At 40.7% G+C, this 16,519-nt stretch overlaps 1 protein-coding gene across 17 annotated transcripts in view; it reads left to right on the top strand.

Moving 5' to 3' along the window:
• LOC121480574 (gamma-crystallin A) overlaps window positions 1-16,519 on the top strand; it is a 58,985-nt gene that overhangs the window by 22,991 nt on the left and 19,475 nt on the right. For 2 of the 17 annotated variants that reach the window (XM_041737200.1, XM_041737201.1), the window contains exons 3-4: window positions 13,996-14,078; window positions 16,036-16,123. In XM_041737200.1, the coding sequence (XP_041593134.1) occupies window positions 13,996-14,078; window positions 16,036-16,123 (171 nt within the window). Of the gene's footprint in view, window positions 1-1,339; window positions 1,665-7,320; window positions 7,450-7,686; window positions 7,804-9,832; window positions 10,097-11,793; window positions 11,876-13,995; window positions 14,079-14,129; window positions 14,206-16,035; window positions 16,124-16,519 lie in introns of those variants that run through there. The other 15 variants (XM_041737195.1, XM_041737196.1, XM_041737193.1 and 12 more) reach the window with 15 other exon arrangements.

Below are 16,519 nucleotides of genomic sequence, written 5' to 3'. Positions count from 1 at the left end.
ATGGATAAAGATATGTTATGTATATATATACATATATATATACACACACATATATATATGTACACACACATACATATATATATATGGAATATTACTCATCCATCATAAAGAATGAAATCTTGCCATTTGCAACAATGTGTATGGAACTAGAGGGTATTATGCTAAGTGAAATAAATCAATCAGAGAAAGATAAATACCGTATGATTTCACTCATATGTGGAATTTAAAAAACAAAACAAATGAACATAGGAGAAGGGAAGGAAAATAAGATAAGGTAAAAGCAGAGAGGAAGTCAAACCATAAAAGACTCTCACCTCTAGGGAACAAACAGGGCTGTTGCAGGGGAGGTAGGTGGAGGGACAGGGTAACTGGGTGATGGGACATGATGGAATGAGCATGGGGTGTTATATGCAACTGATGAATCACTAAATTCTACCCCTGAAACTAATAATACACTATATGTTAACCAAATTGAATTTAAATAAAAAGTTTTTAAAAAATAATTGAGTTAACCACTTTGACTATCCTCCTCAAGTTTTATTTACCTCCCTATATAGACCTTCTTTATAAAAACAGGATCTCAGAGACACCATCTAAATTATGTACTTGTGGCGAATTCACACAAACCTAGGATTTCCTGAGCATATTTGCCCAGGATCCTGGGATCTAATTGTTTCATGAATACAAGACATTCACAGCAGGAATTCATATGATGGACCAAGAAAAAATACTCAAGCTCAGTTCAAGGATTCTGCAGAACCATCTAAAAGAAGGAGAGGGGTCATTTGTAAGTGTATACACATATAATCCCAGGGGGTTCTCAGATTGCTCTCAAACACAGGAATTTATAACAAAGTCTTACAGAAGACTATTGAAAACACCAATTAACCAACAAAATCAAAATCATCACAGTCTGAGTCACCAGGAGTATCAGACAGTAATGCATGATAAGCCGTGAAGAAGAATGAACCCTCGCATGTGTGGGGTGGTTTCTCCATGCCTGAGAGAAGCGACTGCAGGATGAGTCTGACCCACAGAAGGCAGTTGACATTATGATTCAATCCTAAGAAGCTGAGAGTGACTTGAGTCTCAAGCCACACAGATTGAGGGAGGTGAAGGTTAAAATGTTGGCAGTGACTGGAGAAGCAGGAGACCGACTACAGAAGTGGCTGAATAGAACTCCACAGAGTGCCAGGAGAACCCCATGGGACTTTCTGAGCTTTGGGGGATGGATTTGTGAGAAACTGGGGTTTCCTCAACTCTGGTAAAGATCCAGTCTATTAACACTGTTCATTATTACAACTGAAGGTCTATTACAATCTCTGCCCCAGCCTGATGGGGCTGAGGAAACCCGGGTTATGTTTAAAAACCAAGTCCACCCCAGAAGTCCTACCACATTTCTGAAATCTCCTGACAGTTAAAAATGAGGTCCTGAGCAGGAAGGAGAGAGGGAACTGGCAGGTAACTGGGGGTCTGAGGTAAGAAAGAAAATCAAAAGGTCTTCTCTCTGACTCCATGACTCTGAGATGAATTTCATTAACTTCCATGGAGTCAATGAAGGAAGTGTGCTCCATTTGCAGGGCTCTGTCTCCAACTATGCACGAGATCAGTGATGCCCAACTACTGCGGAAATATAAGGATCAAGGGACAGAAGAGAGGACGAGGTGAGATGTGCTCTTTGATAGAAGCAGCTTCTGTATTATTTTCTGATTTTATTTGGGGGAAGTTGTACAAATCCTCTTGTTTAATGTTACAAATATCTAAGGAAGGTGGGAAATGGTTCAGTTTACCATAATGGATTGACTTTTTTCCCCCCAATGCTTACACCAAGTTCATGAAAGTAGGATTCTACTTTTATTTTTAAAGTAAAACGTGTTCTTAGATAAGAAAGCATGATCATCTATTCCTTCTTACCAGATTAGTAGATTAATTTCTAAGTTGTTTGTTGTTTTAAGAAAGACTGAAAAAAAAAAAAAGAAAAGAAAAGAAAGACTATTGCAAAAGCAGTATTTCAGAATAATTTGTCTCCTTAAGTTTGTTGAGAAATAGGAGCTCTTAATAAGCTCAACCCCTACCATGCTTCCAAAACATGGCTTGGAAACAAATTAAGATGACAATATTACCTATCACTTCTTCACTGTTTCTTGAAGGCAGGGTCCTTGTCCTAATGGGTTTCATATCCTTCATGAGGGCAGTCACAGAGTAGAACATCTTTGGAGGCTTGCAGTATAATAAGAAAAATGTCAAAATAGGTTTTTAAAAAGAGGAGTATATTTTAAATGTTGAAATTTAATACCAAAAATATTTGAATTATAATGTAATATAATAAATATGATGTTCACAAGCTGAGATAGGAGAAAAAGATATGGATCCATGATGATATAAAAAATAAGATATGTGTTTAAAGTTAGTAAAGAGGGATCCCTGGGTGGCGCAGTGGTTTAGCGCCTGCCTTTGGCCCAGGGCGCGATCCTGGAGACCCGGGATCGAATCCCACGTCGGGCTCTTGGTGCATGGAGCCTGCTTCTCCCTCTGCCTATGTCTCTGCCTCTCTCTTTCTCTCTCTCTCTCTGTGACTATCATAAATAAATAAAAATTAAAAAAAAATAAAGTTAGTAAAGATTGTTTCTGTTACATACAAATGTCCTACATAATGTCCTTTGTTGCTAAATCTAAAATGGTAGCACTGCCCCAAGGAAAGATGGCAGCTGGTGCCCACCAAAGAATATCACTGCTATGCTCAAAAGTGGCTGTTAAGGTGAAAGGAATCAGAATATAGCACCCCCAAAACCTACCACTTTAGCATAAGGGTTATTTTGATTTGAAGGCAATTGAAATAAATCAGATACAGGAAGAACTCACTCCCCTCCATCTGCCTAAAAGCAGGGCATAAATTTCTCTTTTGAAGGTGTCCTTCTTCTCAGAGATAACACCAAGATGCATCTACACAAATAAACCTTACTAAATAATCATTATTCACAATTATTTTCCCCTCTATATTTCCTACTCACTTTCCCACAATTTATTATCCCTGGAAGCCCAAACATGCTTTCCTTTGGTCACTTCTTCACAATTTATTGCTCTTTGTTGAAAATAAGGCCCTGAGCCTAATCATTCTGAGTTTTCACTTTCCTGTGAAGCCTCCATGCACGTAACGATATTAACATCAATAAACATTGCTATGCCTTTTCTCCTGTTTATCTGCCTGTCAGTTTAAATCACAGGCCTCAGGCATGTAACTTAAAAGGATAGAAGAAAAGTTCCATCCCTACAAACATCTGCATCAAAGCTACTGATGTCTAATGGCCAAGCGCTGATGTCTGAAATTAAGGCCACCTCCGAGTTTTGCCGTCATGGCTGCTGATATTGCTCCCATTGTGGTAGAAGCTTATGGTATCATCGCTGATGTCAACCGGTGCTCCCAATGTCCCATGGTGATCACAGAGGAAATATGCTTTTTGGGACGCCCGGGTGGCTCAGTGGTTGAGCATCTGCTTTTGGCTCAGGACGTGATCCTGGAGTCCTGGGACTCAGTCCCACATCAGGCTCCCTATGGGGAGCCTGCTTCTCCCTCTGCCTGTCTCTGCCTCTGTGTGTGTGTGTGTCTTTCATGAATAAATAAATAAAATCTAAATCTAAGCATATATATATACATATATATACATATATACATGTATATGCATATACACATATATGCTTATTATTTTCATTCACTCTTCCAGTGCAGTCCCTTCCATTGAGGATCCTAGCATTAGGGGCTGGATTTAGGAAAGTATATCACTTAGGATGTCTTCTGCTAAAATTACTCTTAATCTCTAACTATAGCTGGCTTTAAAAATAAGAATCATTTTAAAAATAAGAACTTTAAGAAATAAAAACATATAATTGAAGTTCTTTGGCTCCGCCTTCATCCACTTGGTAGCTTCAGACTGGTAATAAGTTGACTGTCATAGTGCTGGGCATCATATTTAGTGTGACCTTGGCCCAAGGGGAAAAGTGGTCCATCTCTGCCTCATGCCTCTCTGGGGAAGTGGAGATTACTTTCCCTCAAACTAAAAGTTAGTATAACTGCAATAACAGAGAATTACCTTGACTATTCCTCCAACTTCACATGTCAGCCTCTGGAATCCCTGGAGAAATTTGAAGAATATGGATGCCTGAGTCCTTACCCACAGAGATTCTGAGTTAATTGATCTGGGGAGTTTTAAAAGCTCCTTGGTGATTCTAAAGTACAGCTGATTTTGAGAACCACTGATGCAAACGGAATCTTGGTACAACTCTGTAACCCATGATCTTCCTGACTTGCCCAGATATGCTCAGACATGTCTAAATCCTAAGGTGAATAAAGTCAGTCTCTTATGTTCACAGGGAAGATTACTAAATCTCATCTCTTTTTTTCATATAAAAGTTCTGTGCTCACATAGGCTGGCTTACCATATACTATTTATATACACACAAAGGCTTTTCCCCCTACCAAATGCAAATGCTAAAAACACTGCCATCTGGTCAACCCCTGCCAACACCATCTTCCCCCCATTGTTCAACCATTAAGGGCAAGAGCATGCCTACAAATGAGAGCAGAGATTTGATCTGCTAAATGTGTTCAGAGTCCACATTACATTTAGCACATAAAAAAATCTCCCCATGTCAGATAATTTTTAGTGAATGCATGATACCTGCAATGCATAATTATGCATCTTGTTTAAGAACGCAAAGATAGAAAACATACTGTTTACATTTAAGAAACTTACCATAGAAATAAAGAGATTCAATATAAACCCACAGATAACACTTTTAAAGAAGGAAGGATGAATAAATACAATTGAATAAGATGCAAAAACTGTACTGGTAATAACAACTATCCTGTAAAAGACTATGATGCTCCAGGCCAAAGATATATATATATATATAAATGTCATATCTAATGTTTGGAAGCTTATGAGATAGATTTTTTTTGATATAGATTTTCATTACACTTTACAGAAAAGGGAAATAAAGTGCAGAAATTGAGTAACTTAACCAAAATCACACAGTTGTCACCTCATTGTCTTACTATGTAGTAGTGTTACTTTTCAGTAATTTAAACATAAGTTTTGATGAAGATGAAAAATTCATATCTACACTCTGTGGAAATGTTCTGCAGTGTCAAGTCAGTATGTTATATACAGATATCTTGAATATTATAAACATCTTATTAACTTTAAAGAATACATCTGAAAGTCTTGTAAAGGGGGGTAACTCAGTCAGTTGAACGTCCAACTCTTAATCTCAGCTCAGGTCTTGATCTCGGGATTGTAGGTTCAGGCCTTATATTGGGCTCCATGTTGGGCATGGTGCCTACTAAGAAAAAAAAAAGAAGTCTGGCAAAGATGCATTGTCTGGGGAGTCAGACCTGATAAAGTGGATTTTTTTCTCTGGCAAATTACCTCCTTTTCTTCCCTTGGCTTCCTTATGTATAAAACAAGGATATTATTTGCATATCTGCCTCCAGGATATGCTGTGAGAACTGACAATTTCTAGCTGTGGTATAAAAGTGCTTTTGGATGTTGTATTGTTTTGTTTTGATTTAACATCTTGGCAATAGGAAGTATAAGAAGCGGTAGGTTTCTCCCAAAGCCAAAGCAGCCAAGGTAAAGGGGTCATCACTTTCTTGGGTTCTTCAAAAGCTAGATGTGTTCTCACTGGGAGAAGAAGGAAGAGGCAGCCTAGGCATCACCCTCCATGCCCGGGTGGCTGCCCTGGCATTGGGGCAGGGCAGGTACACTGTTGGCATTACATCCAGCAGCCTCCATTGGTCCATTTAGGACCTGAACTCTCTCTGGGTCTCCAGGGATTGGAGCTGGGGAGGAGAACACTGGAGTTAATGTCTTGGCTGAGTTGGATCAGCTGTAGCATTTCAGCTGGGGTGGGAGGGAGACAGGGAAGGGAGGCAAAGGTGAACAGGCTGAGCAAGGTCAAGGCTAAAGTTCTCCTGGGTTGCCCTTGGGCAAGGAGCATCTTGGGGAGCAGGAAATTGTGGTGACACTATAAAGTAGGCATCACTAACAGGGAGCCAGTAAGCTGAAAAACAATGTTTAGTTTATTCTAATATTTCATTCGTAATAAAAATAATTGTTAACAACCACACTAGAGGAAAGACTGAATTATCTTTCTAGTCTCTCCATAGAAAGTAATATCACAAAATCTTTGTCATTTTAAGAAGTCATCAAAAATTATGGAAGAGAATATAATTTTAGGTTGTTTCAGTTAATAATAAAGATAATACCATGATTTGTTTTTATGCTTTTGATAGGTGGCATTTGTCAGCTCTTTGTGATTAATGGTTCTAAAAAACATTTAATTTTGTATTCACATTCTTGCATTTTTTTTTAAACTGCATCAAATTCAAATGATATAAATTTTAAGGTCACAAAGCCTGGAAACATCTGGGTATCCTATCAATTCAACGTGGAGTGAACAACCAGGCTATAAAAATCCAAATCTAGAGTTTTTACTGTCACTCCTCGAACACTTGAGATACCAGGTAACCAAGAGCCTTGGTCAGTGGAGAGGAGTGGAAGTGATACTGACACCCAGGTGCACATGGACCAGAATAAACTCTGCTCTGCCCACAGGTGTGGAGGAGATGCACGTACAGGCCACAGCGAGCTCTGGTCTCTAAGAGAGTGGGGAACCGTGAGCCGGCTGTAAGCAGGGAAGTACTCAGGATGAGGAGGCAAGTGTATGAGTACGAAGACACTTAAGCAGGGGGGAAATGGTGATTTTTTTTTTTTTACTTTTATTTATTTATTAATGAGAGGCAGAGTCACAGGCAGAGGGAAAAGCAGGCTTCATACTGGGAGCCCGATGTGGGACTTGATCCTGTAACTCCAGGATCACGCCCTGGGCTGAAGGTAGATGCTCAAGTGCTGAGTCACTCAAGCGTCCCGGTGATGATCCCTTGTACCAGGCAGTGGTCCTTCAGGACTCCCACCACTCTGTGTCTGTAGGTGGAATCATCCAAAGTGCTTCCAGGGCACACTAAGTGTGAGAGGGGCCACAGGTTCCCCGGCTTCTCCAGCAATCCCTGCTCAGTCAGATGACTCCTGAATCTGCAGCCAAGTGCTATAAAAAACCCTGGGGGAGGACTTCTTGCATCCTCTCAGCTTTCCAATTAATCATTTAGGGGGGAAACCAAAGCCTACTCAGGTAAAAAGATACGTGAACTCCAGGTCAGGATCACAACCCGGTCCTAAATATGACATTCTTTCCCCTGCAGGCTGGCAGAGGGTAGGAGGCTGGGTAAAAACAAATGATTTTCATTCAGTCACTGTTTCCTAGCAACCAAAAAAGAAGCATGTGTTTTCCTGATGTCTGTGAGCACCAGCCCAAGCCCATGATGTTCGGTGCTCCGGCACACACCTCCAGAAGCAGGGAGAGGACAAAAGCACCGGAATCGGTCTCTGGTTGGTGAGAGATTCTGAAAGGGGAATTTGTTAAGGGCTGGACACCTAATAGAACACAATCTGAGAGTTTTGTATCATAGATGTAGGGGTGCAGAGGGGATCTGCATGGAGCGTGCAGATATTCAGGGCATGATGTTCTTACAGAGTAAAGCTGAGACTTCTGTGGGGTTCATTTCTATGAAACAGCTAATGCCTGAGACAGCTGACCTCTTTCTATTAACTCTTTTGTGTGTATTTCCAGCCAGAGTCTTGTTTTTTTGTGAAAGCTCTATAGACAGAAGAGTGGCTGAATTCAAATTGAAACTACGTAGTCTATGCAAACGGCCCCCTTTCAACCAGGCCCAGCTCCTCAAAGCATGTAAGTCACGAACTCTACAGCTAGAAGGGACACCTCGACTCATTCCACTGATTGTTTTACAGAAGAGGAGACACAAAAACACAGAGAGACAGATTCACTTATCCAAGGTGACACAGCTAACTGATAGGCTTACTGGGTCTTTGGACCTCCTGGGGTTGGGACATGCTCATACTTTTAAGATTTTAACCTTTGTATATTATGCCACATTGAATGGCGGTTGGGGAGGGCAGTCTAAGAGGAAGCTGTCACAGCATCCAAGAGACGTATATTTTATAATCTGTAAGTCTGAAAATCAAAGAGTTGGCTCAGAATTACAAACAAGAATGGGTTAAAGCCAATGCTACGTCTTTTGCTTTTCAAAAGGTATCAAAGCTAAGGGAGCCCACCCACCCCCTTGTCAAGGAATTGAGATAAAGCAAATGTTCTACCAATAAGTGCTCTTCTGACTCAGTGAAGTACAAGTGCTAGCCTTTATCAAGTTTCAAGTGCTAGGGCAAAAGGTGTTCTTGGCGACGTCAGCCAGGTTCATCATTTTTTAGATAAGACCCGAAACTGGGGTGCAGAAGAGTCAAGAGGCTTGGCCACCACCACACCAATCAGTGGTGGAGTGGACACCACATCCCGGCATCTGGCCTCACCGGCTCAGTGCTTTTCCTTCTAGGCCACAAGGTCCCCTCTCTGGCTTGCAGTATTCTCTCCCAATTGACTCTCCCGTAGAGAACTATATTACTATCTATGGAGTTCATTCATTCCCTATGGAATGCTCAGACTTTGCCCCCCACCTTTCGTCTTCATCTTTTCCACATCTCGTCCAAGACAGAAGCAGATGCAGTGGCAGCAAGAATAGTCCAAAATAATTAAATTGGTCTGGTGAAGAATTCATTTAAATTAATGATATCCTATTTTCTCTCTGCTTCTTGTTGGTGAGCTGAATCAAATATAGACTGCAATTTTTTCCCAAAAGTTTCCAAAGTTCTATTTATTCCAACCATACTTAAAGTAATGATTTAAAAACACATGCACAATTTCAAAAGTACAGAAGTTAAGATAATGAACATCTGTGAATTTATCTTCCCAGATTCAACAAATGTTAACTTTTTAAAATATACATTTGTCTATTAGTCAGGGTTCTCCAGAGAAACCGAAAATATATGTATATATGTGTATAAATGAACAGAGAGAGATTTAAAGAATTGGCTCACGTGACTGTAGTGGCTTGGCCGGTCCAAAATCTGAAGGGGTAGTAGGCTGGCAGGCTGGAGACCCATGAGAGGGTTCTCCAGCAGAATTCCTTGGTCCTTGGGAAAAGTCGATCTTTCTTCTATTCAAGCCTTCAACTGATTGAATGAAGGCCACTCACATAACGGACAGTAATCTGCTCTACTCAAAGTTCACTGATTTAAATGCTAATCTCATCCAAAAAACACCTTCTCAGAAACACCTAGCACAATTTTTGACCAAATATTTTGGCGCAGCGGTCTAACCAAGTTGACACATAAAAATGAACCATCACAATTTGCTTGATCTTGTTTAAGAATAAAACATCGCAGACATAGTTGATATCCTGCTTCTACCTCTCTCTGGGCACCGCATTTCTGTGACTTCAAACCCTTTTTGACCTCCTTATCTAAACTTGAATTTCTGGCTCAGTGTGGGGGTAAGAACTGAGGCTATGGCTTCATATTTGCCATGGTGATATGTTCTTTCCAGGACCCTTGGCCATAGAAAGCCGTAATGGATTCTATAGAAAATTCCATTATGAGCCATTGTACCAAGGTGGATTCACTGAGAGTCACTATGTTGAATGTGCACAGAACCCACAGATTCAGATCACAACACTTTTGATGCTTCTTTGCAAATAATCTCATCTACTATTACCTGAGCCAGGGCTGTTTTACTTGCTAGCTTATTGCAAGGATAAGTAAGTGATGAATATTGGGAAACTTGGAAAAAATAAAAGGTTATCAGACAAACTCAAGGTACAATGAATGCACTGCCCTCCCATTCCTCATCCCCAGCCAGTTTAATTCTGACCTGGAACTTGCTGGATAAGAGGTCTAAGCTCTGCACACTCCCGGATCCCTTCCAGAGCCTAGGACTCCATGACTGGTATTTGGAGTGATAGCATCCCAATTCCAATTCTCTCTGATTTGCTGCTGTAGCCTGTAGGCTCAGAGAGGCTGGGTCTTCCCCAAGGATATCAGGTACAGTGTAAGCTACAGCTACCTGCCCAGCTGGACAAGCTTTGAATCATGGAAAGAAAGCTCCTAAAGAAGGAAATGAAAAAGCTCCTGTAAGTATGATTGAGAATAAACTTTTGTTTATTACACTAGGCTTCTGGTGGGTTGCAGGTCATAGGTGGTCTGGATATTGGCAGGTGGGGTGGGGGGAGGGCGTTAAAAATCTGAGGAAGAATCTATTCCTGCAGTAAAGCAGAAAGCCAGATGAGCTAGTCTCTGCCTCCTGCCTGAGAGGCCTCACATGTGGTGCAAAGGAGGATGCAGACTCTCCTGAGAGGACGTTTCTGCCAGGATCATGTGTGTCAGAGGCACCCCCATTCTAGAGCCCAACAGCTGAGCCCCCAGCCCAGATTGCCTGTACCGCTCAGGATGCACCTTTAAAAGGGCCCTGCTGGTGAAAGATATAGAAGAGATTTCTGCAATATGTACCCAAGGGTCCGGCATTTTAATTGCAGCTTCTGCCTCTATTATTGTCAGTCTTATTGACTAAATAATTCATCTCCTTTTTCTTGACATCTGAACTTAAAAAAAAAAAAAAAAAAAGTCAAGCTTTCCCCTGGAAAAAAATTTTTCTCCCCCGGTAGCTTTTCTCCCCCGGTAGCTTTTCTATGACTTTATTAAGAGGTTGGTGAAAAACACAGACCACATCAAAAGGGGGGAAAAGGCCATTCTAGTTCATATACATTATAGGTATGACAATAACATCCTTTTTATCAAAGACCTCACAGTCTTCATCAGATGTCCTTTCTCCCGCCTATTGTAGTAATTGTTTTTTAACAAGTCCTTAAAAAATATTGGAAGAAAATATGTATGACTTTATACATATTTACTTACATGTATGTGCTTGGAGGCCAACATAGTAAAAAAAAAATTGTTATCAGAAATGTCAATTCTCCATGTAGAACTGGAATTTCAAAACTGATTTAATTTTATATCCAAAGAATAAGATTTAGGCTACTCTAGATAGAGTACCTTGGAATTAGAGAGCAAAACTTGAGAATTTTTTATTAATTTTAGCTTAATAGACTCAGAAAACTTTTGGAAACCAGACACAAACTTACCCCTCCCGGCCCCCACTGCCCTGGCAGGAACTTGCCGCAAGTGCACGTACGGACCTTGAAAATGGAACTGACTTCATGTCCAAGTGTGGATCTACAGATGGACCCTGGGGACCCAGAACCCTTTATCCTTCCTTTCTCCTGACTTCCCCTGGGGGGTAGCCCCCTTTCTCTTCTCCCAGGGCAGCTGGGAAAGGTTCCCACAGGAATTCCTGGGTTTTATGCATAATTCCTCCTTTGCCTTCTAATAGGGAAGAAGGCCTTAGGGCAAGGGAATACATCCATACAGAATATCACAGGGCTGGAACTTTTCAACTTTGGACGTTCTGAGTTTAACGCAGGCAGCAAGGGAATCTTTGTTTTAAACAGCAGGTCTCCATCCTTTTGGTTTCGTAAGATCTCCTCTGCGTGTGGGAAGTTGTCAGGCCCCTCTCCACTTTCCCATCAATTCTGTTCCAACTACATGAGTTTTATTTTTAGATAAATGTGATTGAAGTTCACAGTGGTTAGAAGCTTTAAATCTATATCATTGCAGAATTGCTACTTAAATAAAAATGAGTATTAGTTGAGCTACCAAAGCCACCAGTGGCTTTGTCTTTTGGTGGAGGAGGGAGGGTTGGGAAGAATGTTCTTCTGCAGACAGAGCTCCCCTCTCATTCCCAATGGCTCAATGCTGCTCTCTTGCTTTTAAGGGGAGATTATATTGGCATCAGACTTCGGGAAAATGAATTTGACCCAAAAGGAAGAAGGCAACTCACCTTTCTAGATGATATGGTAAAGAAAGGCATGCCAATGCAAGTCACATTTGTGTTATTTGTGTTCAGGGGACAGAACAAGGATCTAATGTAGATCGTGAACAAGGCTAATCGTGATGCTCCCCAAATGTCCTCTTCCTCCTCTTCTCATCCTAGGTCCCTCCACATGGTCTTTTCAACTCATTACACAGAAAGCAAAAAGAATGAGAACGTAAAAGTCATGGGACTTTTGCTTTTTCTCTCCTTGAAAGACAAAAAAGCAAATGAGTGCAAGGTTAAATGTTATATACATGATGGTGAAAACTTTTTGACAAAATGAAGTATGTAGTTCTCGAATATAATAATGTTTTGTTTTTTACCATTTACATTCATGGAGAAAACCAAAGGATTGAATAATCCTAAAATCCTTCATCATTATTTATGCTGGAACTCAGATTCCTGATGTGTATGAAACTTCCCTTCACAGAAATTAAGAAATTATGTAAAGATCTAATTCAAATAAATTAGTCAACCCTCAGCTTTTTTATGCTTACCTGTTTCCTCCTCTTGCACTAAGAAGGAAAAAAGGCTCTCTCTCTGCTCCTCCCCTTCCCTGCCCCTCCCCCCACCCTTCCCCCCACCCCACCCCTCACCCCTCTCCACTCCCTGCCTGACTTCCCTGGAGCTGAATAAGCAGTTCAGCCTTGGCGTTCTAAAAGTACTTCTCTATGCACATGTTCAATGGAGAAAATAAATCGATTAAATAAGTGCTTCTCCAGCTTTAATGAGATCTTAATGCAAGGCCCTTTTTATTTGGGAGGTTTGGGTGGGGCTGGGAATTTGCATTTGTGATAAGCAACTGGAGATGCCAAGGCTGCTGGTCCAAGCACCAACATTTGGATTAGGTTTCAACCACTGATCATTGTTCTTTTTTTTGTTTTTGTTTTTTGTTGTTGTTGTGTTTTCTAGTTTGGCTTAGTTGATGAAAGAAATAAGTACAGTTGACCCTCGAACAACATGAACAACATGGGTCCACTTATACACGGAATCTTTTTTTTTTTTTATAAATATACTACAGTACTGTAAATATTTTTTCTCTTACGATTTTCTTAATAACATTTTCTTTTTTCTAGCTTACTTTATTATAAGAATGTAATCTATAATATATATAGTATATATATGTAATATATAAAATATGTGTTAACTGTGTATGCTATCAGCAAGTCTTCCAGTGAACAGCAGACTATTAGTAGTTAAGTTTGGGGGGAGTCAAAAGTTATAGAGGATTTGAGACTGCAGGCATTGGTGCTTCTAACCCCTGGGCGTTCAAGGGTCAACTGTACATTATTTAGACAATGTTAGAACCTTAAAACCCATCTAATACCGCCAAGACAAAAACCAACCTTCCCTTTTCCGGAGGTGGGGATAGAGAGGAGAGAAGGAATATTTTGATAGGGACAAGGTGAATATGCTTAGATATTACCAGAAACATGATCAATAGGATAGAAGTGAACATTCGAATTGGTCCTCAACTTTTACTGTATACAAGACTCTTATCGGGTCTACCTCCAGTCCTTTGTTCATACTGGCCCTGCCACCCAGGATGTCCTTCTCCACCTAGAGAATTTCTCATCCTTCAAGCCCAAGATCCACCAGGGCCTCCTCTTGGAAGCCTCCCAAGATCTTCCTGAGAGCACATTTCTGATGTTCTGCTCACAGAATTCAAAACCGTTCTCTGTGGCCCTCTTCCCCCACCTTCTCCTTTTACTATTTTAAAACTTGGGGGTACTGAAGCTCTGAGGACATCAGTGGCTTACTCAAGGATATATTGTGAGTTGTTGGCAATATCTAGATTTGAACCTAGATTCCCTGATTCCTAGTTTCCTTCCAAGAATTTAACCTTTCTTTTCCTGTCACCATGAATCAAAAATTTAAAAATGGCCCTAGTGAGAAGTAAATGTGATCACTGAAGATCTCTAAATAAATCTCAGATCTCTGTCTGAGCTTCAGGTTACTGGACATAGTAGATGGTCCCCCTGCCCCTTGTGGACATCATAAAATAGTAGAATAGGCTTAGCAATGCCATAGTCATTGGGCCCAGGGGGTGCTCCAGCCAATGTCTAAGCCCATCCCTTTGCTGTCTGTGCTTCCCGCTTCCAGGCACACTATGACTTGGCCATCAATGTTGCTTTGCAATGGCTGGATCACTCAGAAGACTTAACTTGGCTGGAGTGGGAGAAAGTGTGAGTTGAAATAGTTTCTTTTTTTCCTTCTTTTTTTTTTTTTAAATGTATGACTATGAGTAGTGATAGAGAAAGCTTCTCTCTGGCATCTTCCACCACGAGGCACTCTGTTCGAAAATGCTGCAGGGTGAGTATCCCTTGCCTGCTAGATACCTAAAGAGACCCCATAGTTGTCAACATATGCATGTTTACATATTTTGTATCTCTGCTGACTGATTTCTGTCAGACGATCTTTCTCACACATAATGTTGTATCTTAGAAATATAACTGTGCTTTATAATGCATGTGCTGTGATTTTTAAAATGGTCAATTCTTGGGGCACCTGAGTGGCTCAGTCAGTTAAACATCTGCCGTTGGCTTAGTTCATGATCTCAGAATCTTGGGATCCAACCCTAAGTTGGGCTCCCCGCTCAGCAGGAAGTCTCCCTCTCCCTCTCCCTCTCCCTCTCCCTCTCCCTCTCCCTCTCCCTCTCCCTCTCCCTCTCCCTCTCCCTCTCCCTCTCCCTCTCCCTTTCCCTCTCTCTCTGTGTTCTCTCTCTCACTCTCTCTCTCAAATAAACAAATCTTTTTTAAAAATGGTCAATTCTATGGGTAAGGGCTATGGTTGTTTTCTAAGGACTATCAAACACAATCTCTTAAGCATTTAACTAGACATATACCTGAGCTGAGCTATTTGAACTACAGCTGTTTGAATCCTTCAGGATTATTGGCATTTCCATGTGTGCCAGGCAGACTCACTCAGTTGGTAAGAATAAGGAACTAATGAGGCCAGGACTTAATAGCTTACTCAAGAGGCCAGTTATTTTTTCTGTTCCATTGCCTTAGAACACATACCTTGTCCCGGATAGCTATATCAATTAAGGTTTAGTTGTAATAAACAGAAAATCTAGCTTGAACAGACTTAAGTACTCCCCCTCAAAAGGGGAGGAGAGTAGGAATTTATTGACTCTATTTGAAAAGTCCAGGAGTCTACATTAGGCATGGATTAATTTAAAACTCAAATTATGTCATCAAGATTTACTTCTGGACTCTTTCCTCTGGGTAGACATTCTTCTTCTTTCCTTCTTTCCTTCCTTCTTTTCTCTTTCTTTCTTTTTCTTTCTTTCTTTCTTTCTTTCTTTCTTTCTTTCTTTCTTTCTTTCTTTTTCCTTCCTTCCTTCCTTCCTTCCTTCCTTCCTTCCTTCCTTCCTTCCTTCTTTCTTTTTTTTCTGAGAGAGAAAAAGAGAGCCTGAGTGGTGGGGAGGAGCAGAGGGAGCGAGAGGGAGAGAATCCCAAGCAAGCTCCACACTCAACACAGAGCCCAAGGCAGGGCTCCATCTCAGGACTCGATCACAGGAGCCTGAGATCATGACCTGAGCTGAAATCGAGAGTCTGATCCTTAACAGACTAAGCCACTCAACGGTGAACGTTATTCTTCATTCAGTCCATTTTGTCACAATATTCAGTCCGCAGGAAAATAGGTTTAAGAAAAATATCACAGAATTGTGTCTCAATCATGCCTCAGCCCCTGATTTGTCCAGAGATGGAGGGTGGGGGATTGGAATACTCTGACTAGCTTAGTCCACAGTGTGTTTTCTACCCTTGGAATCTAGGGGTGTCCTTGGCTTCCTAGAAGCAGATAGGCTTACAGTGGGTGACGCAGTTACCCCAGCAAGAAGGGGAGAGTTCTGCCACAGAAGGGGAAGAGGATACAGATTGGCAAAACCATAATTGTCCACCATAGTGGCCAGTGTTTGGCAGTGGTGAAAACATGGAAGGCAAATTCATCACCATTGTTGCAAAATTGCAAATTCAAAGTGTGTACTATACTGATGGCAGATTAACCACCTCAATTTTGTAAATAAGTGCATAACACATGGCCATTGGAGATTAATTATGGATTATTATTATAAGCTTACTAGGTGTCAAAAAGAAAAAAATAAGCCTTCTATTGTTATTTATTCATTATCTCCCTTAGGAAAATGCCATTTCATGACAGACCTGTATATCCAAACCAGAAAGAAAGAGAAGCAATGATTTTATCATCTTATGCTGGAATCTTAATGGTAAGGAAAAAGAACACTATTTGCATATATGGAGATTTCATATTTATTATGTGCATTTTGATATTAATGCATATTTATTTTATTTTTCAACTGATCTTTCTAAATGCTTAGGATTTACTAATATTAAATGTTTCAGTTTTAAAGATATTGAAAAGTCCTTGAGGGATGCCTGGGTGGCTCAGCAGTTGAGCATCTGCCTTTAGCCCAGGGCGTGATCCTGGAGTCCCAGGATCAAGTCCTGCATTGGGTTCCCCGCATGGAGCCTGCTTCCCCCTCTGCCTGTGTCTACCTCTTTCTGTGTCTCTCATAAATAAATAAATAAAATCTTAAAGAAAAAAAAAAGAGGCAAAAACAAACACACAAGAATGAAAGACATACATAATAATACTGAGATTC

Source organism: Vulpes lagopus, chromosome 22 (assembly GCF_018345385.1).
Source record: "Vulpes lagopus strain Blue_001 chromosome 22, ASM1834538v1, whole genome shotgun sequence".
Lineage (NCBI taxonomy): Eukaryota > Metazoa > Chordata > Mammalia > Carnivora > Canidae > Vulpes > Vulpes lagopus.
The sequence above is the reverse complement of the archived record's forward strand: the minus strand, read 5'-3'. Positions and strand labels throughout refer to the sequence as shown.